At 37.2% G+C, this 26,824-nt stretch overlaps 3 protein-coding genes across 5 annotated transcripts; 2 read left to right on the top strand and 1 right to left on the bottom strand.

Moving 5' to 3' along the window:
* Positions 1 to 266: 266 nt before the first annotated feature.
* On the top strand, positions 267 to 17,091 carry LOC141432260 (transcription factor p65-like). 3 transcript variants are annotated; one of them, XM_074093805.1, is made up of 9 exons: positions 267 to 508; positions 3,444 to 3,512; positions 6,089 to 6,247; positions 9,777 to 9,967; positions 10,824 to 11,080; positions 11,463 to 11,603; positions 12,419 to 12,542; positions 13,569 to 13,723; positions 14,377 to 17,091. In XM_074093805.1, the coding sequence occupies exons 1-9, from the start codon at positions 486 to 488 to the stop codon at positions 14,773 to 14,775; spliced, it is 1,518 nt and encodes a 505-aa protein (XP_073949906.1). In that variant the 5' UTR covers positions 267 to 485; the 3' UTR covers positions 14,776 to 17,091. The 3 variants fall into 3 exon arrangements, with proteins under 3 accessions (XP_073949906.1, XP_073949907.1, XP_073949905.1); XM_074093806.1 differs by lacking the exon at positions 267 to 508 and adding an exon at positions 1,992 to 2,147; XM_074093804.1 differs by lacking the exon at positions 267 to 508 and adding an exon at positions 1,992 to 2,225.
* A 441-nt stretch (positions 17,092 to 17,532) lies between these two features.
* On the top strand, positions 17,533 to 20,646 carry LOC141432256 (uncharacterized). Its single transcript, XM_074093794.1, has 3 exons — positions 17,533 to 17,793; positions 18,098 to 18,208; positions 19,202 to 20,646. Exons 1-3 carry the CDS (start codon positions 17,714 to 17,716, stop codon positions 19,392 to 19,394), a joined length of 384 nt encoding a protein of 127 aa, XP_073949895.1. The 5' UTR covers positions 17,533 to 17,713; the 3' UTR covers positions 19,395 to 20,646.
* On the bottom strand, positions 20,056 to 25,138 carry aph-1 (gamma-secretase subunit Aph-1). Its single transcript, XM_074093792.1, has 3 exons — positions 24,714 to 25,138; positions 24,048 to 24,221; positions 20,056 to 21,869 (listed from the first exon to the last, which is right to left on the bottom strand). The coding sequence occupies exons 1-3, from the start codon at positions 24,933 to 24,935 to the stop codon at positions 21,543 to 21,545; spliced, it is 723 nt and encodes a 240-aa protein (XP_073949893.1). The 5' UTR covers positions 24,936 to 25,138; the 3' UTR covers positions 20,056 to 21,542.
* Positions 25,139 to 26,824: the final 1,686 nt, after the last annotated feature.

Genomic DNA, 26,824 nt, shown 5'->3' with positions numbered 1-26,824 from the left:
CCGAAAACTTACACTAAGGGTACTGCACGCTCTCGTGTAAGTTATAAGCGGAAAAGTCACATTAGAACTTCATGCTTCGCCGGCAAGGAAAACAATTTTGAATACATTGCTTGTTTTGCGAATTAAATAACACCGGGTGAGTCGATTGAACCCGCAATGGAAACAGGATAGCACGCTGCGTCGCCGGCTGCGTGTAATCTTAGTACCTCAATGGGGATAAAGAGGTGTCATCTCACTCTCATCAGCCTCAGTGCGGCATAAAGCGCGCGTGGCGCTGGTCAAATGACACGGATTAAAAAAAAACTGTAAACAAATACTAACAATAAGTTATGTTTAATTATATTTAGTTCTTTTGATAAGATTTACGAGTTCGTAATAGTTTTAACGTGCTGTGGGTGAAGTGTTTTGTGCGAAAATATGTGATAAAGATAAAAACAAAAGTCATTGCCATAATAAGTTGTTTTTTATTTAGTAAATAATAGGCCATGGCCGGCAATGTTAATTTCCGGTAAGTTTCGACGCATATATGCGTAGTGAGCGCTATCCTACTAATATTATAAAGGCGAAAGTTCGAATTTTAATGTTTTTTAGTGATATTAAATGATGCGGAATATGATTGTTAATTTCGATGGCTCTATCATCAGCGTGGTGGTTCAACGGTGCTTTTTAGGGTTCCGGAGCCAAAATGGCAAAAACGGAACCCTTATAGTTTCGCCATATCTGTCTGTCTGTCTGTCTGTCCGTCCGCGGCTTTTCCGAAATATTCAACTGTAAAGTGCAAATTTTCATTAAAATAGCCCCCCCCCCTCTAAAATCTAAACCGGTGGATGGAAAAATTAAAAAAATTCACAATGGTAGTAAGTATATCAAACTTACAAGGAAAACTATAACGGCTAAGTTTGTTTGAGAATTATTAGTAGTTTAAGAATAAATAGCAGCCTAAGGTATAAAATATACCTTAACTTGGAAGATTCCGTATAAAGTACGAAATCATTAGAAAAATATTACTTAATTTTTTCGTAATGGCTACGGAACCCTATTTTGGGCGTGTCCGACACGCTCTTGGCCGATTTTTTTTATTAATAATTACCATGGGACACTTGACACCAATTGACCTAGTCCCAAACTAAGCAAAGCTGTACGAGTACTGTGGATACCAGGCAACGGATAAACATACTTATATAGATAAATACATACTTAAATTACATATTAAACATCCAAGACCCGAGAATAAACATTCATATTATTCATAAAAATATATGCCCCGGCCGGGAATCGAACCCGGGACCTCAAGCTTCGTAGTCAGGTTCTCTAACCACTTGGCCATCCGATCGTCTCCTTTGGAGTTGTAAACAGGATGTCTAGATTTCAAAAATACTTAAGTGAAATAAGGTGCATTCGGGAAATTCCGAATGAATTTTAGACGAGTTATTTCGGAATTACCCGACAAGAAGGCAGACGCTCTCAAAGTTAGGTAATTGCTAAGAAAGCAATCCTTACTAATATTATAAATGCGAAAGTAACTCTGTCTGTCTGTCTGTCTGTTAGGCTTTCACGCCTAAACCGCTAAACCGATTTTAATGAAATTTAGTACAAAGATAGAATAGACCTTGGGAAAGAACATAGCAGGCTATCTTTTATTGCGAAAAAGAGGCTTTAAGGGGTTGAAATAGGAGATGAAAGTTTATATGGAGGAAGTGCGTCGCTGTGGAAGATAAAACCATGAAACTTGACATTTAGGCACTCAATAAGAAAGAAGTCGATGTTTGTTTGAGCTTTTTTTAAAATTCGACCTGTGAGGGGATGGAAGTTTATAAGTATGGAAGGTCATCATTATCGAAGATAAATCGATAAATCTTTATTAAACTTGCCATTTCGGCACGTGATAAGAGACAAATAATATATTTTATAGTAATAAAGTTGAAATTAAAACACAGTAGGCGGTAGATATCACCTTTCCAATTTAATTATAACCTACAAATTTGAATTTATCCAAGTTGTCTAAAACGTAGTTAATAAGTGCTGTGCTAGGAGTTGATAGGAGTTATTATTATCCACTTTTATGATTGTCATATTTAAGAACATGTGTGTTTTTGCATTCTAAATCGCTTCTAACAATAAATAAATAGCACTGACTTAATAAATAGGTAATAAAAGAGGTATTTGAAACTTTCTCGCCAACAATACGACAATATGACCGTTACTGAGATATTGCCGATCCCTTTGTAAGTGCCTAAATCTAAATTTCAGCATAATGGATGTAAGGTAGTGAGGGGATATTGTAAATGTGGGACAATTCGAACTATCGTTAAGTAGATGTTATTTATAAATCGTTGGTATTGCCCCACAATTACCTGATTTAGTATAAGGCCCCTCTTCTCCACTACTGGGCACACTGGGCACGTGCCCAGGGTCCCGTGATGGATACCCTCTTTTGATGAAATGAAGAAGGAAGGAACAATTGATTATTTATTCGGATTGATTTCTAGTATTTTTTAACCGACGAAAAAAACGGAGGTTCTGAAGTCAACGCGTATTTTTTTATGTATTACCACGTATAATTTTTTACAGAGTAAGAGTAGTCCGATTTTGATAATATTTTTTTTATTGGAAAGCGTATACCCCGAGGGTGGTCCCATATAAATTTGAAAAAAAAAAACCTACCCCAAGGGTAAGAAAACAGGGGATGATTGATTGATAGGTAAATTTGGAAAAAAAAATACCTTACCTATTAATTACGTTGGGAAAAAAAGTATAAAATAATTCAAAAACTTATTAACAAAAAATTAAACAGCTGAAAAAACTGAAAAGCAAAAATAATTAACCTTTTGTTTTTATTTAACCTTAAATCTAGGTACTACATTGGAGTCGGTGTCTCAGCACGAGCCAGCAGGAGTGGGCCTATAGCCTACCTCACGTAAATACTATATTATTATATAATCACTCCTGCTGGCTCGTGCGGTTAAATAAAAAAAAGGTTTATTATTTTTTGCTTTTCAGTTTTTTCGGCATGTTCATTTTTTTAACTTTCGATGCTAAAAGAGGGGTTACACAGTGTCTGTTTTTGACATTTGATGAGGCTTTTTTTAATCGAAAGCTAGTTTATTGAAGATAGTCCTAAGCTAAATTTCAATAAAATCGTTTCAGCCATTTATGAGATACTAGCCGTTACCCGCGACTCCGTCCGCGTAGAATTCGGTTTTCACTATCCCGCGGGAACTATGAAATTTTCCGGGATAAAAACTATCCTATGTCCTTTCCCGGGACGCCAACTATCTGTATACCGAATTTCATCTAAATCGGTTTAGACGTGATGGAGTAACAAGTAAACAAACAGACTTGCAAACTTTCGCATTTATAATATTAGCAGGATTGAACTTTGTAATGACAGTGGTGGAGGTTATTCAACATTTTCTAAGTCGTTTCTATCAATTTTGTTACAGCTCGAGCTTGGAGATGCGGCGAGACTACGCCGTCGAAATTATAGAACAGCCCGCACCCAAGCTGCAACGGTAATGCCATTTAAACGTTAATCATACGAAACATTTTGATTCTCAATCAGATTTTTGAAATATAATTCTTATTTACCTATTCCCAAAACTAACATTAGGTACAGGTTAGACCTAATGCGTTGAACAGGGGTCGCCAAACTACGGCCCGCGGGCCCCTCTAATCCTCTAAATGGTTCGGGTAAAATTACACACGGTGCTGCTCACCAGAATAAATAAATAAATATCATGGGACACTTGACACCAATTGACCTAGTCCCAAACTAAGCAAAGCTTGTACTATGGATACTAGGCAACGGATAAACATACTTATATAGATAAATACATACTTAAATACATATTGAACATCCAAGACCCGAGAACAAGCATTCATACTTATTATTCATACAAATATCTGCCCCGGCCGGGATTCGTACCCGAGACTTCTACTTTGATGTTATTTATATAAAATAAGAGCAAAACATAAAAGTTTTGATTGAAGAATATCATCACATCTCTTATTCATAAAGTTCATATAATTATGTAGTTACAGACTTACGCTCTATAATAGTGCATTTAAAGCCAAGAACATTTAAAGTTTATTTATTTATTTTTTACATTCTTTATTTTATAATACGATTTTTATTCTTTAGTTAGTACAGAATCAAATGAGACTCGCCGCGGCTCCATAAATGTTAGGTTTTGATTTAATTTACTATTTATTCACGATCACGACCGAGTCGTGCGCTCCCAGCTCCCAAATGCTGATTTTTATAAATCAACAAAATATCTGATTCTCATAGTAAAAGTTTGTGCGAAGGAATGACTACTTTCAAAATTGGCGTTGGCATCACGTTACAGCTTCTGGTTCACCTTGAGCACGGGATAAACAACTGCATTCTGTAGGTATAATATGGATGAATCATCGTTAAATAACGACGGATAAACTAAATATCTTGAGACAAATTAATCATATGTACATATTTTCACAAACTTGTATTTACCTAACTTGCAATGTTGTATGTTTAGCAAGTCGTGGTTTCAAAATTTGCAAATCATTTTTAGACTACATCCTAGTAGTATCCAAATGAGCTGAATTTTGGCATTGGTACTTATATTTGCTGACAATAATAATCATCAAGTAGTTCTAGTCCTTTCTCGAAGGGCCGGCAACTAATCTGTAACTCAACTTATGTTATGGGTGTGTGTAGTTTGGGGTGACCTGTCGTTTTGCCGAGTTTCATTACGCAGATTTTCGTTTCGCAGACAACTGTTGGCAGATTTTCTTTTGGCCGAGCAACGTTTGGTATAATTTCGTTACGCCTATTATTCGTTTCGCCGAGTAGTCGTAGGAAGAATAGCGATAAGCAGATTTACGTTTAGTAGATTGTTTGTTTCGTAATTGTTTCAGTTAACCGAACAACTGTTCGTCGAGACACGATAAGCAGAGTTATCACATGGCATTAATATTGTTAAGTAGATTTAATGTTCAGTCGATTTTTGTTTCGTAATCTGCGTAGATAAAATCGGCCAAACGACAGGTAGGATTTTACTGAGTTGACTATATAAATATACTAGCTTTTATCAAAATGAAGTTAGGTGCGACGACGAGCGTTAGCGAGGAGGAGTGTTAGGTAGAATTGCGACCAACAACGCACGAGCCGAGCGAGCGAAGCGAGCGTGCCGCGGTAGCGGCCGGCGAAGTGCCAGAACCGAACTGCTAGCATCGCGACTTGGTTTGTTTAAACTCCAATGTAAAATAATACAAATGATGGTCAAAAATACGTTTATTACTTTTGCGTTATACGTTTCAAACTTGTGAGGGTACATAAAAAATCATAAAGAATGCGCGGTCAGCACGGCGTGTAAAAATGCCAATAAGGCCATAGTGTAATCCACACATATTCACGGTATTGAATGCCAGTCCCCATGCGAAACGAAAAGATGCGAAAAGTTGATATGCGCACTGAATAATAGTTCAACCGTTACAAAAGCGAAAGGTTGTTCGACCAAATGTGCAAAATGTGTAGTGATTAATAGGCTAAACGAATTTCTGTAAATAGTTGTTCGGCTAACTGACTCATATGCCAAGTAAATAGTCTGCTAAAGGTTGAGTTACGAAACGTTAGTCTGCGAAACAATACATCTGCGTACAAATTCATCGGCGTACCGTTACTCGGCGAAACGTTGTCTCCCAATCAATAATCTGCCTAAAATAGTCGGCGAATCATTAGGTAACCGTAGTTTGGACTTTGGATGACTATGAAAAACTTTTCCTTTTTCTTCTTCAATGAAAATCGAAGTCATACTTTATCATTGTTAATAACAATTTGTTATTGCTTATGGGACTCCTTTAGCGATACAGCGGGGCAATGCGGCAAGTATTTATGGTACGTTTGGGTCTGGATTGCATCGGTCCGGGGATTGCTTTGGGGTTTAGGTTAGACTAATGAAATGACGAAGCATGTTGCGGATCTACAATTCGTTTTGTTGACGAAGCCTGTTGCGGATATTGTGTTCTTAATTAATATATAAATTTTTAATTTAAAAGTAGTACTGTTTGTTACCTCTTCACGAAACAATTTCTATACCTATTCCAGGTTCCGCTATGCGAGCGAGGTGGACGGATCCCGGTCAGTGGGTTCGATCCCCGGAGTGCACAGCACTGCGGAGCGCAAGACATACCCCACGATACGAGTGAGAGGGTACAACGGACCCATGATGGTCATGCTGTCTCTTGTTAACCCTGACGACGATCGGTGAGTACTTACAAATCAACGCACGTAAAAGAGCTCCTGGCGATATACCTGCGCGTGAGCGAAATGGGTCCATATCGGCTCGCATACACTTATTGGAAGTCCGAATGTAATGTTTGTCAGAACGATCGTTTGTCGTAACTCTTTTTTCTTAGAATCGAATAATTGTTCAGAGTTGTTATAAAACAAACCTAACCTAACCTATAGTTTTCTATAGGATGACCATTTAAAATTTTCAGAAAACTGTAAGGTTTCAGTGGGAAAAAATATGACAAACGATGATTCGGACAAAAATTACGATATGAATAGCGAAGAGTATGCGACCTTTGGCGCTCCCGAGCGAAATACGGACCAAGTTGGCGGCGGAGCAGTGGAGGACGCGGGAGGGGGCGTAGGAATTGGCTTGTTAGTTGACAGATGCGCAAACGTATCCCCTCCACAAGCCACCCAGAGCTCTTTTTACGTGCGTTGACTTGTAGAAATGGCCTGTCAGGGCCGGCCTTAGGCTCCGTTTCCACCAGAGATATATATGCGACGATGTGTTGCGTGCGCCAATAGAAACGCCTCATTTAACTGCCTCGCTACGCTCAGCTATTACCACTAGAGTTGTGCGTGCAATTTGGGTCAAGTGTCCACCAATGAAACACATAAAATTCAAAATCTCATAAATCTTTTGTTTTGACAGATAGAAGTCTGAATTTTTTACTTTTCTTAAGTAATTTTATTGGGTATCACGTGACATGTACAGTAAAATGTGTAGTTGGTCATCAAAAAAATAAAAAGTAAAAAATGGGAAATTTTCAATGTGTCCACAGTGGTGTACAGAATGAAACTACATATTTAACAATGAAACGTATACAATACAATCTGTTTCATAATTTTAGGACATATATCAAACAGTTTTAATTACTTTAACTTTAATCAGTCTTATTAGGTGTGTCCCATGCGTAAAAGTTTCATTGTTGATTACCTAAGGTATTCTATATCAACCTCGAATTTTAGCCTACTAAATTGTGCCACTTTAACACGCGGTCTAGTCCACGATAATCTACAAAGTACGTATAATATGAAAAAAGTATCAAATATATTGAATTTATAACCATAATTTAATGAAAAATCTACAAAAAAATCTTATAATCCTTAGTTTTGTTTCAATAATACTGAAAAAGCTCCGTAGATACGTGTTCCTCCACGTCCGGGGCGCCTGGATGGCTAAGGCTCCGCTTCAACCAAAGATTGTGCGAGGATGTGTTGTGAGGAATGGTTTTTTTTTTCATGAACATATTATAGAATCACTTCATTTATATATAGGTTCATGTGTCCAACAATGAAACTTAGGTAGGTACACAGTGAAACATTGCGATATGTCTAAAGTGCCACCTTGCCAGATCGTGCACTATATCGCATAAGGACACCCTTGAGAACCCTCCAGTGTACCCCAGTTTGCAGTTTGCAGTTGGGGTTGCATTGGTGGATATGGCGGATGTCCCTTAGCTTATACATGAAATGGCGCCATTTCACGATTTGCCTAGGAATTTCGTGATCGGCCGCCGACATACATATTAATCTTTAGGGTACCTACATACATACTCCTAAAACAGGGTCAGTATTGATATGCCGGTAAATCCACTGTCAGTAAGGTATCCTGTCTCTGTCCACCAATTATTTATTATTTACCTATTTCTGGTGTACAATAAAGAGTCTTTATATTGTATTGTATTGTATTGTATATCTGGTCGGGATTTATTGCTGATATCGTGACAGGAGTTTCATTCCATGTTGGTGGTTACCGGCCGGTTATAAGTGGCAGGCACCCCAAAAAACCACAATCACCACACTATTTTCCAAAGCCGCCCTCTATATTAAGCCATAAGGCGGTATTTAAATCAGTTATGCAAATGTTACAGTCTAGTTCATAAACTTGACTGTACAAATAAATAACTCAAAAGTGTTGTTCTTTTGAGATTTTTGAGAAGGCAGTAAGAAAGTCAACGTTAAAGCTCACATCCAATCCTTAACTCACAACAGCCTCTCTGTACAGAATGTTGAATTGAAGATGGAACATAAATGGCGTGACGTTTCCATAATTTCCTTAATAAAACCATTTTCCTGCACACTTACTATAATAACGTCACTAATTTATAATTAAATGAATCATTCTGATAAGGAAAATCTGACTGCCATAAACAGAGGCGTCTTTAGCCTATGTAGCGAGCGCCCGTGTGCAATTATAACTTTAGCGCCATCTAGTTAGGAAGCGCGAGGTAAAAATGGAATACGTACAAAATGCCGCGGCCGGCGCCCCTAACACCGCTGCGCCCGTGTGCAACGCACACCCTGCACTATAAGTACAGATACCGGCAAACTTCTTGAGCATTAAACAAGGGAGTGGGGGAAAGTTTGCGCACCGTACACATACGAGCAAAAAAAGTACCTAACTATTTAATTAAACTGTAGAATACTTTTTACGTAGATAAATCTACTTCTAAAAATAGTTAATTTTAATTTTTATAGATTGTTAGTGTGCGAAACACAGTGAGTAAGTCAGAGCTCTTCGCTTCCTTGATAATCCGTCTGACAGTGCTGACAGACGTTTTTGTAGCATCTGCAGTATTCTTAGCATGCTGCAAATTACGAGTACGTTACGTACCATGGCATGGCAAAAGAAAATAATATATAATAGTCTAACAGACGAAACCTGGGTCAAGAAATTGGCAGCAAAAATAGGGTTCCGTAGCGGTTACGAAAAAATCATACTACCTATCCTTATTAAACAAGTAATATTTTGGGTTTGCTAAAATGAGATTATTTAACTTACACACCATTGAATAGCTTCGCATGCATTGAGGAAATAACACGTACTTATTGCCTCAAGTTCACAGGTGTATAAGTATACACCTGTGTGTAGTGGTCTATAATAGACTTCATCAATGATAAATTTGAATTTTAGTTTCGCGTATCATGTGAGCATAAAATGATCAAATCGTAAATTATTATGGTACACTCTAGGTCGAGTTAATTTATTTATCAATAAAAAATACAAGCGGCGCCGCGGTGGCCTAGTGGTTTGACCTATTTCCTCTGAAGCAGAGTGTCGTGGGTTTTTACCACGAGCTTTACGGTGAAGGAAAACATCGTGAGGAAACCTGCACAACCTGCGAAGCAACTCAATGGTGTGTGTGAAGTTCCCAATCCGCACTGGGCACGCGTGGGAACTACGGCTCTAGCCCTCTGATTCTGAGAGGAGGCCTGTGCCCAGCAATGGGACGTATATAGGCTGGGATGATAATGAAAAAATACAGCATTACAGTAAAAAACTGCGCTGTAAAATTCAGTAGGTAGGTAAGACCAAATAGGGAAATAAAAAACCCAAAGGCATGCAAAAAAAACATTTTTTTTTTGGATTATTAGTGAGTTACTTATATTTAAAAATGTGAATCATCGGTCGTATGTTAAATTGCTAACCACATCCAACGTGCTTTTAAAAGTTTTTTTTTAAATCACAGACAATGCCGGCATTTTTTTTTTTCAGAGTACACCCGCACGCCGTAACTGGCAATGATCCGCGCTACCGCTGCACGAACGGCGTCATTTACACATTCGTGGACGGCCCACAAGTATCATTCAACAATGTGGGGATACTTTGCGTAAAGAGCAAGACAGATTTGGATGTGACAGCTGCGTTGAGGGAACGGCAAAAAGTCAAAATTGACCCTTTTAAAGGTGAGCGGGTAAGAATGACTGTGGGCCACGATCGGTTACAGTGAAAGGAAAAATGGTTTTAATTTTTAGAATAAAGTATTGGTTTGTGCGAAGCAGATGGTTTTAAGTATCCCCTAACTTGATGAGTGTTTATAAAGTCTAACAACTGAGTAACAAGTAGAAATACTCTTAGTAATATTGAGATATACTTAGATGAAAAGAAGTAAAAGAACATTGCACTTTGCTGGCGGTATGGGTTGTTCTATGGGGATTTGGAGGAGGAACAAGATGGGGCCTACGGGCCCCATATCTGGCTCATAGCAACAGGTGTACCCGTCCAATGAGAGGATCCTACCTCTATGTGGCTCTCGGGTGCATTTGTGGTGCTGGTAGCATTACACAGATAGTTTAAAGATAAATGTAACGTAATATGCTTAAGCATAATTGTAATCAATATATCTCTTTATTATCATCCATGAAACTTTGTCGGACAGGATTGACATAATTGCGAACCTAGGCTATCCGACGTTATGACCATAGACATAGGAAACATAAAAGTACCTACCGACACGAGGCGTTCTGACGAAAAGTTTAAAAATAGAACGTATATTTTTTATGCAACGCGGGGCAAACAAACCCCAAATGTTTATTAGATAAATTTTATCCTGAACAATAATCCTATTGATTCGTATAATAAAATAGCTAGTTTTTATTTTAGCTCGAGAGTAGAGCGTCGGAAGTTGTATATATTTACTCACTAGATGGCGCTAGGAGTCGCTACATAGTAATTGCACTCTACCCTAAGGGAGCAGTTCTAGACTGATGCTGAATCCATGATCCCAAGAAACGTGACAGAAATTAAATACGTATTTTCCAGCGGGCTTCGACCATATAGACGACCGCAGCCTGATCAATTTCAACGCAGTTCGCCTTTGCTTCACCGTTTACATTCCCGAAGGCGAAATAAAGCCACATGACCGGAGGGATTGGACCAAATACAACATTAACCTGACGCCTGTAGCCTCGACTGTGGTATACGATGCCAAGAAACTCAACGAGCTGAAGATTCAGTACGTTAACAAGTCCATTGGCTCGATGCTCGGAGGGACGGAGATTGTGATATTATGTGAAAAGGTTCGTATAAAATAAATTCTGTATTTATCGTCTGGATTAGGTACTCCTGGTTCTGGGCCAAGAGTACCCGGAACCAACGAGCATATGAAAAGACTAATGAGTGTTGAGGAAGCAAAAGATGTAACGTCAGGATCATAACAGGTGGAAACAAATAGTCTCTGCCCACCCCTTCGTTGGGTAGGTCGCGTGATTGTATGAAGGTAACATTGATAATTTAACGTTGTTAATGTACGCACTCGTTGTAGATAAAATTGGCTACAGTACTACCATAATACGAAGGCGAAGGTGATGCAATCAACATGCATTGTCGAAATTGGCTGGGAATCCATCATTACCAGTTATTTGTCCATTGACATACCTACTTAAGTTGTTTGTTTTGCAGTACGCAGGTCCGCACCCAGAAATAGTGTTCGTGGAAGGCGATTGGGAAGAAAAGGCTCAAATAACACAGTACCATAAACAAATGGCGTTGGTGGCTGTTACGCCGCCTTACAGGGATCCATTCTGCGCCCGAAGCGTGCCTGTAAGTCATCTCTTTGTGCTGGATCTAAATAACGCCTGCCTAATAGAATATAATTTGGAATCGGAGTTTTAAGTAAACTCTTGTTGTGTATGTGTGGATATACCACGCGCCATATAAATCTGCCTAAAAGTTCATTACTTAATACTCAGTTTTGACGCATTTTTGAGATATATTTTTTATGCGACGTCTTTACGTTACTCCCGGATTGTGTTCGAATCGCTTAACGGTATAGTGCCTATACAATTATTGGAATAATACCTTTATAGTTTTTGTGGTACTAGTCGGGGCAATGAACTTTTAGGCAAAGTTAGGCGGCGGAAGGTATTAGTAAACTTCTTCTGAACAGTATTTTTTTTAATATGAGCTTGTTGACTCTACTTGCATTGTCATCCAAACTACATTTATATACTTATTCGTATTAAAATTTGATCCGAACACCAGAAATGGGTGCAACTCGAGTTACAAGACAAGCGTACAAACAAACATTGTAAAACAAAAAATTGTAAAATTAAAGTTCAGAACTGCCTTACAAAAGTACCTACAACAAATCAAATCATGCCCAAGTCAAGCTTTAGTAACAATCGACAATCTGATGATAATTATCAAATTTAACAATAAGTTCAGTCTGACCTTTTTGGGGATAAGTATATTTTCCCAGGTAAATTTAGGTAAAGGGAAGTTAAGCGGAGCGGGCAAAAATATCTGGCTCGTCCTACCGGCCCCAGGCCCCAGGAGTCGTTTCAGATATTTATGCACGTCTTGTTGTGTCGGATATTGGTGACAGGGACTGTAATAGTTAAAATTTATTTTGTCAGGTAGAGGTGTACCTCCAAAGAGTGAGTCCACGCGGCGTGCTGGAGCGCAGTGCGCCGGCCAGCTCCGAGTACATCCCGGTGCTACCAAAGTCACACCCCAGCGAAATTGGTATCAAACGTCCACGTAAGTCTACTCCTTGTCTACTCTATCACAATCCAATGGGGGCTATCGCGTTTGAATTCGCCGCTAGAGGCGCTAGTGTAGCGAGAGGTCTCCGAAATGTCAAATGTCACTGGTTTTGGGTCAGCTACGCGGGTGTATTTGTAATTAGAATAATTTTGTGAATATTTTGCGATAAGTATCTGAAATTAATTATGGTAAATATGCGTTACGGGGCAATGAATGTCTGTGTTTTGAAACAGTTTTGTCTTTTAGAAACCTTTTTCCTCCCTTTTTTCCAAACAAAACGGGATTACGCAACACTGTGGCATGCTCGATAATTTTATGGTACGGTTTTAAGGTATTAAATATGATTTAAATGTAAATTTTCTTTTCATGCCCGTAATAACAAACTGACCACTATAGGTACTTCAGGCAGGAACTTTTTCTACAGTGGCGCCAAATGGTGAGCGCAGAAACGTAGGTGGCTGATGTTGAGTGTTATACTCCGTTTTGGTCGTTACTGTTACTACAAATTTATGGACGACAAAATTACATGATATACAAATCGGCAGTTTAAAAAAAATCGAGCAATAAATTTTCGTTCAGCCAATATCCGACCGATGCTTACTTTGTCGCCCGGTATTTATTGTAATGATTTTGATCGCAAGATCGCGGATACATGCTATTTTGTGTAAACCATATTAATTTCAAAGGACACTAACATTTGGAGTATAAGTAAATGGATTAGTTTTTTTATATGTCTATCACAGGACAATTTTGCCAGACCAGAGGGGCTACTACGAAACTCGCAAATCGAAGTTCGTATCGCACCGTCCCTTTCACTCGCGTATTAAATGACATAAGCGTCAGCGGGACGGCAACATACGAAGTTCGAGTTTTGCACTTCGTGGTATAGGGCCAGTGTCTAGTGGGTTGTGTGGCTGTACGGTATAAAATGTAGAAAACGAAATAATAATGAGAGGTCGGTCGGTGGTATGAAATAGCTTTTGAAGTTTTTGTCTTGAAATTTGACTTTTTGTTGCTTAGCCCGGGGCTACATAGACACCAAGAAGAGAAAGAGACCCTTCACGGAGCATTTATCGAAGTACATACAAAGCACAGACGTGACTGGAAATAACGACGTCATGGACATGTTGATACAGTGCTTTGGACCCTCGCCTTCCATCACTTCCAACCCTCAGGTATAAAAAAATAACCATCTAAGAAAGTATCTATCTATCTACCTAGCTCCTTTGTTACGATTTCACAACCGTTTTTCATATCATAACTGTCTTCCTTGGAAACTCTGTAGTTTTAGGGAAGATACAGGAAACTTCATTATTAAAACCCCTGGAACAAATTAAGAAAAATCAAGTGAACAAATACTATATTTTTATCGAGGGACTAAAATAAGCCAATATATACCCGAGGTGGTTAGGTTAGCCTCCCGAGCTCTAGCGAGGGTGTCTATTTATACGAGGGTAAGTAAGGTTCGCGGTAAGTATTTTTTTAACCAGACACAGATATAACAAAATCGCATCGGCGAAATAGTCCATACACAAACTGGACCAAATAGAATGGCACCACCTTCTATGCGGAAAAAGCATAGAACTAAGACCACGTACACTAAGAACGTATCATTTTTGTCATGAAAATGCTCCACACATAATCTTATTTTATGCCAAAAACTAAGCAAGTACTGGCTGTTTGAGTTTATCTAAGTAACTCGAAGTAAATTATAAAATTAATTACTTTTGCTCCCTAGGGACTAAAGTACTCACTTTACTCCCGCCTCGTAAGGCTATATTGACTTACTTTTATTTTTATTTTTGATGTAGTCAATTTTTTTTTTCAGAGCTTTGCGGAGATTGCTGGTTCAAGTAACAATGCACAAGTGCAACAGGATAATATGTGCCAGCCACATTCCACCTCCGGGACTTCAAACTCCTTCAATCAGCAAGTGAACTCTGCTGTAGACTGTATTGACCCTAGCCTTTACACTAATATAAATGCTACGCCTTCAAGTTTCAATCAAAAAATAGATAGTGACCCTCAAAAACCAATCCTTACCTTACCGTACCTTAATAGCTTCGACCCTCTCACTCCAGATGGACCAAACAAGCCGTTGGTTCACGGTGACCCATTGACTACTTCCAACGCAAATTACACGAACATATTAGAAAATAACACGTTACAAGAGGGAGCAATATGGGCTTTGAGAAGAATACACCGTCGAACCCAATACCAAATTTAATTCCAACTGCTTCGACGTCGTATCGTCAAATGCCTGATGTATTGTCCCCTATGTCGCAAGACGGCGGGAGTGTGAACGTTGACACTAATTGCAATTCTGCAGTGGGAACGGATCATTTTAATATTTTTGATGACAATGCCATCGGTGATAACGAGTACCGGAACATGGCAAACGGAGGAACATTAGAAAACGCTGCTGCTGATACGGGTGCTTATTTATCAAACTTTTTAAATACTGTTGAATTTGAATATGATATGGAAAATTTATCAGATGAATTAAAAAAAGTTACATTTTAACTAAATAAAAGGCATAAAAATATAGAATAATGATTTCAGGCAACATGGCCCGCAACCTAACCTACAGACTTCATACAATTATGATAAAAGACATTAAAACTATTAATATTATTATATGTATATATTGTATGAGAAGGAATGTCTGACGTAAAATTATGCTACTCGATTAAAAGTCACTATTTTTTGTATTTTTGTAAGTAGGTAATTAGGACGTAAAAATTATTGGCCTATGTAGGTATATTTTAGTTCTTATCAACTGACAACTTGTATTTAAATATGGAGTACCTAGCTTTTTATCATCCAGTGAAATTAAAATATTTATTTATAAGTCAAATATTTTAGTTCCAAATATGTAACAATAAAATCTTCGTGTATACACAGTGTCCGTCGAATAGTGTTAAATAGGCAGCGCTACAGTAGCAATGAGATAAATTATAAAGCAAGTTTTATTAAGATAAACACAGTAGGTATACCTAAAATTACTTAATAATGTTAAATAGATCACGAACATTTAATTACCGTCCACGTCTTCTCATAATAGGATATAGACACACTCTAGGTACTCTAGCGCCACTCTGGAGAGGTTTGCAACTGTTATTAGCTGGACATTATTGTAACTTCTGCGCCTAAAAGATTAACTTAACTTCAACAGAGAGAGGGAGCGAGAGAAACAGAGAAAGAAGAGTTTTTAATGCTGTTTGTTACATACAACACACACGAACATCACGCCTGTATTCCCAAATGGGGTAGGCAGAGCACACGAAACGTTACGGCTTCGGAGCCACTTTTAGCAATTTTAGGTTTTGGGTTGTTTGTTACAATTTTTAGTATACATTTTTAACATTTTTTTTGTCTTTGTAACGGTTCCATCACAATATATTTTCTCAATATATGTTGCACTCTAATATCGTTACTTTTTGTTATGAAAATTAACGATATTGGTTATAATCTCATTAAGGATCTATGTAGGGAAAACTGCTTTATTTTTTTCGAAACCATAATATCATATAATATTTAAATAATACAAAAGAAGGTACCTACTTGTTGTTTACTTGTAGTTTCTGTAATTAAAGTCGATTGTGATTATAGCATTTGAATCACTGTTCCCTTTGATTCACTGTTGCCCACACTCTCACAATTGTAAAAACTGTGCCAATAGGTTTACATTTTTGAACATAATTAATAAAGTGATATTTACCCTTAGTAACTAATTAAGTATAATATGACGTTAAAAAAACTTGTTATTCTATTTACTATATTTGTATCTTATCTGTTATTAGCTGTTATATTTTATTATTCAAGCAAAGAGACAAATGAATGTATAAAAGAAATTAAAAAAACTTTCAGGCTGTATGATAAACTTTGCATTTATTATCAATATGTATTCTTACTAGTGCTTACATGCTTACATATATCTTATGCTCAATACACTTAATTTTAGTGTCTAGTCATCATTAAGAACTATTTTTATTGTGCCTTTATCTGCTGAAACAAAAAAGGGTTTTAAGTATTTTTACTCATTTTTTATCGTAGTACCTAACTAAATAGATCGAGTCCTTAGGTTGACTGTGCAAAATATTTTTTTTTTTTTTTTCATGAATTAATAATTAAATAAACTATATACAGAATAAATCAAAAGATCTGGTCTCTTTTTTACATTTCCTTCTGACCTGCACCACTTGCATCTAATTCATCGTAATAGAAACGAGCGTCGGGTGACTGCATGTGGCCGCGTAGGTATATTGTGTACCATTCAATTTATAAAAGGGGATTCCCCATTTTTTATAGTAATAGTTCTAAATCATGCTCATTCTAAACGGTCCGAATTGTAAATGTGAAATAAATCTGAAATATATTGTTATCAAGATATTATTCCGTATTATTTACTATGGAGTTTGGCCGCCCCCTAAAAGTGCTGTCTCTCCATTTCCTATAAAATGCTTGATTACTTATTTAAAAGCGCAATTCTTTCAATCGCTGACAGCGATTCGCTGTGCTGCAGGGCTACTACGAAACTCGAAATTCGAAGTTCGTATCATACCGTCCCGCTGACGTCGTACCGTCCCTCTCGCTCTCGTATTAAATAGTATAAGTGTCAGAGGGATCGCACGACACGCACTTCGAGTTTCATAGTAGCCCTGCTGTTTCGCCATACAGTCAAAGTCAAAATATCTTTATTCAATTTAGGCTATAGACATGCACTTATGAATGTCAAAAAGAAATCTACCACCACCGGTTCATTGATGTGTTAACTGATGGTTAAATGTGATGCCGTCTCTGTCTATTCGAACAAAACAAATAGAGACGGTATCACATTTAACCGTCAGTTAACACTAACCAATGTACGGTGAAACAGCTAGCCTAACTAGCTAGCTAGAATAACTTTTCATTGACTCAAAATAATGTTGACTTCGAAGCAAATCGTTTACCCAATGTTACCTACTACCCTACTACTTTACTAAATTTACATCAGCATCGGACTTGTTGCTGTATAGGCTTAATTTCTTTTGTCTATTACGGGAGGAAATAATTAAAAAAATATATGACAATTAATTTTGTTAGTGTATGTATAAATAAAACAAAATAAATTCGGAGCCGAAACAATATTTGAAGACATTATACCCAATATATTTCGTATCAAAATGAACGAGCCGTTCAGCTCAGATATTCCAGAGCCCAAGAAAGTGGGGGTTTGGACTGAGGGCGCTCGTATAGAGCCGAAGTAAGTCAAAGTAGTTTTGGGATTGCTATAAACTTCAAAAAGTTATAAATGAGAAAGTTTGTGGGACCGTGTGTTTGTTATTTTTGTGCACAAAAACTGCTGGAATCACACAAAATGCTTTTTATCTCGATATTCCCACGGGACCCTTCTTAGTTTCCAAAATCTTAACCGCTAAGCCTCCTAGACACATTAAATTTTGCACTGATGTTCGTTATACAATGTAGTTAAATGAAGACATAAGGTAATCTTTAGGAATTTTCCTTTATTAATCCTTTGGTATAATGATTTAGCATCATTATTGCAGGGAATTTATAATTCCAAAGAACTCACCTGCATCCAGTGATGACATACCAACCATCCCTGACTTAGATGATCTGCAGGATATTTTGGAAATGGAGATATCTAAACCACCACCGTAAGTCACAGCAATAATATTCTTTTTAACCCTCAATGCTTTTGCATAAGAAAGGTGTTATAAGTTTGACCGCTATGTGTCTGTGGCACCATAGCTCTTAAACGGGTGACTGATTTGAACTCGTTTTTTTTATTTGAAATCAGGTTTTCTAGCGATGGTTCTTAGACATGTTTCATCAAAATCGATTTAGCCGTTATTGAGATATTGAACTTTGAAGTGACAAGTGAGTAGTTTTCCAACTTTTTGTTATAATTTTCATTGTGTTATTTAGCTTGTGCTTGCAGACTCGCCTATTACTCAGAACGAATTTTTAAATTGTTTACTTCCTAAAAATATTGATAAATTTATCCAACTAATAACTCTTTACCATTTCCTTTGTATTTTCTATAAATAAAAGATTCAAAACTTGCAAGTTGGTTTTCAATGAACAATATAACTATATTCTAGTTATTAGAATGTTAATATCACTACTTGTACTACTACTTATTCCGTGATATCACTTGGGACTTGTTGATTTTCCTTGTTTTTTTGAAGATTCAAAACTGAAAGAAAAAGAAAACTAATCTTTTGCTTTGTGTTCTGAAAGGCATAAGCAAAAGTTTAAGTGCGGAAATGTGTGAAAATAAAATTGAAAAAGTAACATGATTTTTGGTGAATCTACTGATTGATTATATCTTTTATTATCATGTAATCTACATTTTGGTTCAGGTTAGATTAAGTTTATTTTATTACAATTCTGTAAAGGTGCCAATTTCTGGAAAAATTGCATTATAAATCAAATTACCATTATGTACTTTGTCCATTATGCTTTTTAAAGTTTATATATTTTGATACATATCCAGCTACAGTTGCTTTTAAAGAGTGGTTTAGGTGTTAGTTAACTAACCAAACTTTGATAATGAAATGAGCTAGTAAAAATTTAAGATGCGTCATTGAGTTATCCAACTAAGAATTAACAATTTCTTATCTTTATAAAAACGTTGACTGTTACAGAGCTTCCCGCAAAGACACGGAGACGGCTAACACCCTAGCGGAGGTGAGCGGCGGGTACGACGGGTCGCTGGGCCGTGGAGGCGGCGCGGGCGCGCTGCGGGCGCGCGTGCCGCGGGCTGCGCGGGCGCCGGACGCCGTCTGGCGCGTCGACACGCTGTTGGCCGCGCTGCTCGAGGCGGAGCCCGACGGGTAGGGCTCTTACGGGCCTTTATAACCCACCAGGGCCCGATTTCTCAGAACGTAATAGTCTTATTCTAGTAATATAAGTCTTCTTTAGGGTGTTGTTTATTGTTTTAGTACAACTTTTCTTGTACGCGTTGTCCGCTCGAATGGATCTCATGGTCTGAAATAAACTGTTTTTTTATTTATAATAATATGATTAATGCTCTGAGAAACTTTACCCAGTAATGGGTCCCCACTGTTGAACTTTAAGTTACTTAACAGAGTTCTAGACTACTAGACTTGTTTTTTCTTTACTACTCCCCACTTTTAGCAATTTTAGGTTTTAAGTTTGACAAAAGTGACAACAAGTGCAATAGTGACAGCTTGCTAGCCTGTCGCCTACGGTATACCTTAACCTCAGTCACTTCTTACGACATCGACGGAAGAAATGGAGAGGTGTAATTCTAACTTGATACCACACGGGTACAAAAAAGAAAAGAGAAAAAAAAGAGAAGATAAATGAAGGCAGAAGGGTAGAAAAGTCTAAATTGTTATTAAAAAAACTCAAAACCGCAACCAAAGTGGATTAATTCAAAACAAGTACAAAATGGTCATTGAGCAAAAATACTGTTTATTATCTTTAATACTCGTGATTGAAGTTAATCCTCTTTGAATTGGGATTCATACGTATATATATTTGATTTTAGTTTATTAAAAAAAATATTCTTAAGTTATGTGATAGTTTTCCGTCCAATTTTAGGTTTAATCTAAACTAAACATAAGGAATGATATAATAAATTAATTTAACTAACTAAGCTTTGTTATTTCATAGATAACCTCATTATTGGCTCTCAAGCCCAGTTTAGACATGCAAGAAAAATCATGCAAATTGCATTACAGTGCGAGGCAATAAAGAGAACAACTTTGAAGTAATCAAATAGAGCACCGCAATGTACAGCAACTTGCACGATTTTTCTCGTAGATCTAAACTGGCCTTTAGACATTGATTGTATCAGGAAAAAGGCCAGCTGTGAATGCGGCTTACAAATGAGTGTGGAGATACGTGGTTAGAGTTTACTAAGTACAGTCAATGAAGTGGATCGCGGGCCAGGATGGAACCTTTTCGCTATAAATGCTATATTAACATTCCACGCATCTGAAAAGGATGTCATCGTGTGGAATTGTGGAAAGGTTCTACCCTGGTTTTAATTGCATTTCCACGATTTTATTTACTAAGGACGTAGGGGACTAAATAGTCATATTATAATACATATTTTACAGGACACTACATACTGTCAACTAGATGTACATTTGTAGCACTGTCATGTATTAACGCTTAATCTAGTTAACAATTGAATTCATATTATGTATAGAGATTGTTAATCTACAGTTGAATGCTTCTCCAATATGCTTATGCTCATTCATAATTCATAAAATAGGTGTTTTTCAGGGTAAAATGGGAACCCTTGAAACTGCATTCCCCCTCCCCATCCACTGCCACGGTCGCACCGCGCATACATACGCAATACGAGCATATTATAGCGATCGAAGAAGTAGGGGGAGGAGAGAATGCCCCCCACCCGACTTCACGGCCCAACTTTACGTTTTATAAAAAAATATGAGGTCATGCAAGCAATTACTGTAGTACATTCCGGGTCCACGAATGCACGGTCGTACATTAGCCGGCCCCGATGAGAGGCATAGGCTACGTACGTACCCACTATGCGGTTAGCCGCACGGTATTAGTGTGCCGTCCCTCTTCAAAGTATCAAGACTATCAAGTATCAAAAAGTAATGATTGTTTTTTTGGAGTCTTTTTGTATTTTTTATTTCAACTCCAAATTTGTTACTTTTATGGGTATCCCGTGAATCCGTGCTGCTTAAGTAGCATAGTAGAAATAAGGAATTGAATTGAATTGAAGAATTGCTGAGGACCTGGGTTCGATTCCCAGTGCTGGTCTCTTTTTCTGGTTTTTCTGTGCATCCATGTCTCAGTTTGTATTTTCGATATCAAAAAGTTAGCCACATAATGCGTAAGTAGCCTTAGACCTCAACTGTATTGAGTATGCTTGTACTAGTCATTGGCTGTGGGCGAACGGCCTTAAATACATTGGCTGAGAATACAATTTGAGATACAATGTCTATGAGTAGCTACACATTTTACCCGAATTTAGATATCCTATGCTCTAACAGTAAAACTTTGTATGAAGCTCCTAGCTGTACCTCCAGCCGATCGATAAGCCAGATACGCAGTTATAACCAGAACAATGTAAGACGGTATGATAGTAGCTGCATACAGTTCGTTCCTGTTCAGTAAACTTAGGCCGGACACAAAGAAATGTGAAGCCACTACCCAAACTATCTTGGGGTAGTATTTGTCATCAAGGCCGCTGAAGAATATGACGCTCCAGAAAGTGTTGAGGAGGATCATGCAGAGAGTCATGGCAGCGCTTGTTACGAAGAAGTATTCAGTGCCGGCGTTGAGGCCTAGCGTTCCTGGGCCCACCTGAAATGATATGAAATGAGAAAAATATATAGATATCAAAAACATTATTCCACAAGCACGATAATAGGCAAGATTCCTAAAAATATATAATTAGTACATCATTTAAACATGGCAAAAGTGAAAAGCCATTCATTACATTACTACAAAATGAAGTGTTTCCTTTCAAAAGGGCTTATTTCCATTTTTTTTCTCTTTTTTTAATTAAAAATGTAGTTCTGCTTAAAACCTAAAAATACAAATTTCCTTGAGGTTAAAATTCTAAAATGTTGACTCTTAAAAAAGGTTCAAATATCAAGGTTCAGATGAAAAGGGCCTAATTCTTCCTTATACTTGTATGTACACTTATTATCTAAGTTGAATTATAACTTTTTGCAGACAACGAAATAGCTGACTACTAAAAAATAATCAAGTAAAGGAAAAAAAACATTAGAAACATGTTATTCATTGGAAGAATTTGCTATTAGTATGTTTGTTTTTTTTTATTATGATTATGACACCAAAATCGCTTTAAGATTTAGCAATTAGCAATGATCACTATATCGAAACCATTAGCCATCAAATCAATATAATATTGTTATAATTGGATGAAGCGTAATAGAAAAAATAGCAAGTAATTTAAAATTGGCTTAATTAAAACCTAACGAAATAGTTTTGCCACAACAAAATGGCTTAATTCCAAAAGTTCGCATCAAAAGGGCTTAATTGTGAAAATGTATGATAAATTAACAAAATAATTTAGTTAGATAAAACAATGTAGGTATGTAGGTAGTGCCATAACATTTATGTCAACTTACTTAAATACAATATCGAAAATAAATTAATAATTTCGAAATGGAAACCGTGGATTTATGTTTTTCTCAATTTCCCAAATTAAAGTTCAAAGTGAAAATCAGCCCTTTTGAAAAGACACTCTTCAAATGAAAAAAATATTGGTAATTTTTTTCTGTTAATTAAAACATAATGAAGATTTTAATAATAATAATAAATCCATTTATTTCGGGCAACTTGCCTCTAAAAGCCCCTTAGTGGTGTTTGCCGTCTTGGTACACTTTTTACTTAGATGTAACATCACAAACCCTTACTCCCGAACCTTTATGTGTATTATCATCAGTTAATCTAATAATTATCAGAAAAGTATAAGCATAAAGTAAAGTTAATAATTATCAGACAGAAGACAAAATATAATGTCTTGTTATAATACTATTTTTACTCAGTATCTGGGGGCACAGCAGTGCCCCCGCCAAGTCGAGCAAAACAAAAACAAAGGCACGGCCCTACCATACTTTTCTCGAAGCCATTCAGGCTATTTTCAACATCCTGTAATTTTACCTCCTACCCAAATAGAAAGAAAAAAACTATAAATTAAGAATGTAAAATTAAATTGTAACGGCACATCCACATATGCAACAAAAAGGCACTGACTAAGCATCTGTGGCATTTTTGCCACAGCCTTGATAGATCAGTGATATCTTCTGTGTGTTTAAATTTAATTTACATTAGGTATCTAGACCTACCAAAACTAACAATTTCAATATCATTAGTTTAATGTGTACATTAGCCCTCTGTGCCCTAATGTGGTATGCAATAAAATAAAGAATTCTATACTATTATAATTGTGAATGGATGTTCCAAAACATCAACCAATTCAAAACTTGAACTTGCCAACTATATTTAATCATTTTGCTTTCTGGTTGACTCTGGCAGTAAATCCAAAAAGGATATTTATGCTTAGTATTTTAATAAATATTATGGGACACTTGACACCAATTGACCTAGTCCCAAACTAAGCAAAGCTTGTACTATGGATACTAGGCAACGGATAAACATACTTATATAGATAAATACATACTTAAATACATATTAAACACCCAAGACCCGAGAACAAACATTCATATTATTCATACAAATATCTGCCCAGCCGGGAATCAAACCCAGGATCTAAACCTTCGTAGTCAGGTTCTCTAACCACTTGGCCATCCGGTTGTCTATCTATTTTGCATTGGAACTCGCAGTCTCAGAAACAAGTTGGTGTAATTTGATATCTTCCTGACAGAAGAAAAAGTATATATAGCTTTGGTTTCATAACTAATACTGTGACCATGCTTTTTTCTAGTTACTTAATGTGTCAAATTTGTATGAAGCCGGTTCATAAATAAATTGAAAATAAAAATTGCTTACCGAATCTGCTAGAACGTTAACAAGTGCGAAGGCCCCACTCATGGCCCCAAATCCGAGGCCCGACACATAAGCCATCTCCAGCTTGTTGCTGCCGATGTCATGGTTTTCCGAAATCTCCTTAAGCCCTGCTTCGGTTTTCCGGAGCAGTAAGTACATGCCGTAGCGGAATAGCTCCTGAAAATATAATTTTGATAGATGGTTTTGATCAAGAAAGTTTTTTTTGTACATTACAGTGCAAGGCTAAAATATGTCTTGCTAAAAACAACAAGAGTGAAAGCCATTAAAAATAAAACATAATAATAATGCAAGGCTGGCCAATATATTTTCTATTTGGGCAAATTTTTTAAGTCTGAGATGGCACAGGGCCACCTGTACACTACTAAAATTATACACAAAGAAAAAAAGCTGGCCAATCAATGCATTTCATTTTATTTATTGCGACCATGTTCACATACATTTCAGGTGGTGGACAAATGCCATGACGGCCATTTAGCGGCCTGCAAGTCTGGGTTTCGCCAGCCTTGTTCTAATGTCTGATTAGTATAGTCGCCATAAAAAACATTAGAGTAGGCAAAAATTTATCACAAACAATTGATAATGGCACAGCTAGAAGTTTTAACACTGTTTTCGTTTGGGCAACTATATACAAAAGAAACGTTCACTAACCTGGAAAATAATCGCGAACACCATTCCAAACACTAAATAAGTCCGCAAAGGCACCACAGCGAACCATATTAACGAAGCTAGCAGAAACGACAGTAGCCACCCAAACGCTGCAGCAATCATGATGATGATGCGCACAGGGTCGTTGGCGATGGTCATGGCAAACATAACCAGCGGGGGCCCGAAGGCAAGCAAAGAACAGCTGTAGAACTCCGCGAGAGTCATGTTTCACTTTTCCGACTTTTACGTTACTCAAACAAGTCTATTTAAATTTATAACTGTAGTTCTTAATAAGTTATTTAAAATTAGTTTTTAACAATGGAATAAACAGTTATATGTACTGTCAGTGTGATATTGTAGATAAAAATTAGTCATGAAAAACCCGTAATATGCGGAACACGAACAAGCTAACCAACTCCAACCGTCAAGTTGACACTTATTTGACATCTCTTTTTTTTAATGTTCTTCATAAAAGACAAAAGTAACTAACCCACGGCAATGGGAGGTTAAGATCAATGTAGCATGTCTGCTAATAGCTATGTCATGTTACTAAGTATTCTGGTCCTTCTTTCTTAAGATAAGATCTAGGAAATAAAGCAAAACAAATAAAGACTGATTGAATCTTGTTAATACGTCAAAAATTTACTTACTAAATATTATATCTCTATCATAGATTCTATCTAATTTTCGTTAACAAAACGCAGGCCAATAATAATTTTAATTTTATGATTTGTGATAGCGAAACAAACAACGAAACCTTCATGCATCTTCAGCGAAACGGACTTGTCATCCGAAAGCTTCCGAATTAAATTAACTAAACGCATTGCACATTTTTGTTTTGTTTTGACGGGTGACACTCTTTCCCGGCCCGGATAATACCGACATGGAAATACCGATCCTGTTTTTCGTGTACACGCACATAAAAACTGACATGAGCTTATATGGGTGTATACATGAAAAACAGGGTTGGTATTTATGTTTTATCCATTGTCACCGTTTTGTTTTGACACTAGCGATCTATTTTTGTAAACAAATTTTTACATAAAACATATTTTTATTAAATTACTGTGCCATTGGTTCCAATTTAACACAATACTGAAAGAAATATGCCACCGAAACAAGCTAAGAAATCTTTATGGGTCGAGTGCGATAATTGCGGTCGGAGTATAACCTCCAACGACAAGACTACTCACGTGGAGTCTAAATGCGAGAAAAATCAGGTGAAATGCCCTTATGTAGAGGACGGGAGGCTGTTTACCTGGTTAGAGCGAGCTGGGACGCCGCCTGAGGGTGCCCCGAGGGATGCAGTCCTTGTACATCCATCAGCTGGGGCTCTAATTGGGGCTGTGATTGGTGGACCGCTAGAATTGAGTAGAGAAGGAGCGCCGAAATTGGTGAAACGAATGTGGCCGTCCAAGGCTTCTGCTCCCGCCGCTGTCATACTACCTGCTGCTGGTAAGTGGAGAAACAGAAGACTAGGTACATATTTTAAAAAGTTTAAAAACTTTTTTGTTCACAAACTGATCAACAGTTGACCTCGTTCGCACTTGGCGGTAAGTACTGGTACTGTCCATACTGCCAATATTACTAGTACTTAGTTCTTGTATGGGAACCCTATTAATTTTTAGGGTTCCGGAGCCAAAATGGCAAAAACGGAACCCTTATAGTTTCGCCATGTCTGTCTGTCCGTTCGCGGGTAGCTCAGGGACTATCAATGCTAGAGAGCTGTAATTTTGTATGGATATATAGATAAACTATGCCGACAAAATGGTACAATTAAAAATCCAAAAAATTTTTTTAGGGTACCTCCCATGACGTACAGTGGGTGTTTTTTTTTTTCTCATCCAACCCTATAGTGTGGGGTATCGTTGGATAGGTCTTTTAAAACCTGCGAAATATTCAATTTTATTCAAGTGCAAATTTTCATTAAAATCAAGCATCTCCCCCCCTCTAAAGTCTAAGCGGTGGGTGGAAACATTTGAAAAAATTCAGGATGTAGTTAGTACATCAAACTTTCAAGGAAACTTAACGGTAAGTTTGCTTGAGATTATTAGTAGTTTATGAGTAAATAGCAGCCTAAAGTTCAAAGTCAAAGTCAATTATTAGGATGTGGG

Source organism: Choristoneura fumiferana, chromosome 10 (genome assembly GCF_025370935.1).
Source record: "Choristoneura fumiferana chromosome 10, NRCan_CFum_1, whole genome shotgun sequence".
Classification (NCBI taxonomy): domain Eukaryota; kingdom Metazoa; phylum Arthropoda; class Insecta; order Lepidoptera; family Tortricidae; genus Choristoneura; species Choristoneura fumiferana.
This window is presented reverse-complemented; position numbering and strand designations above follow the sequence as displayed.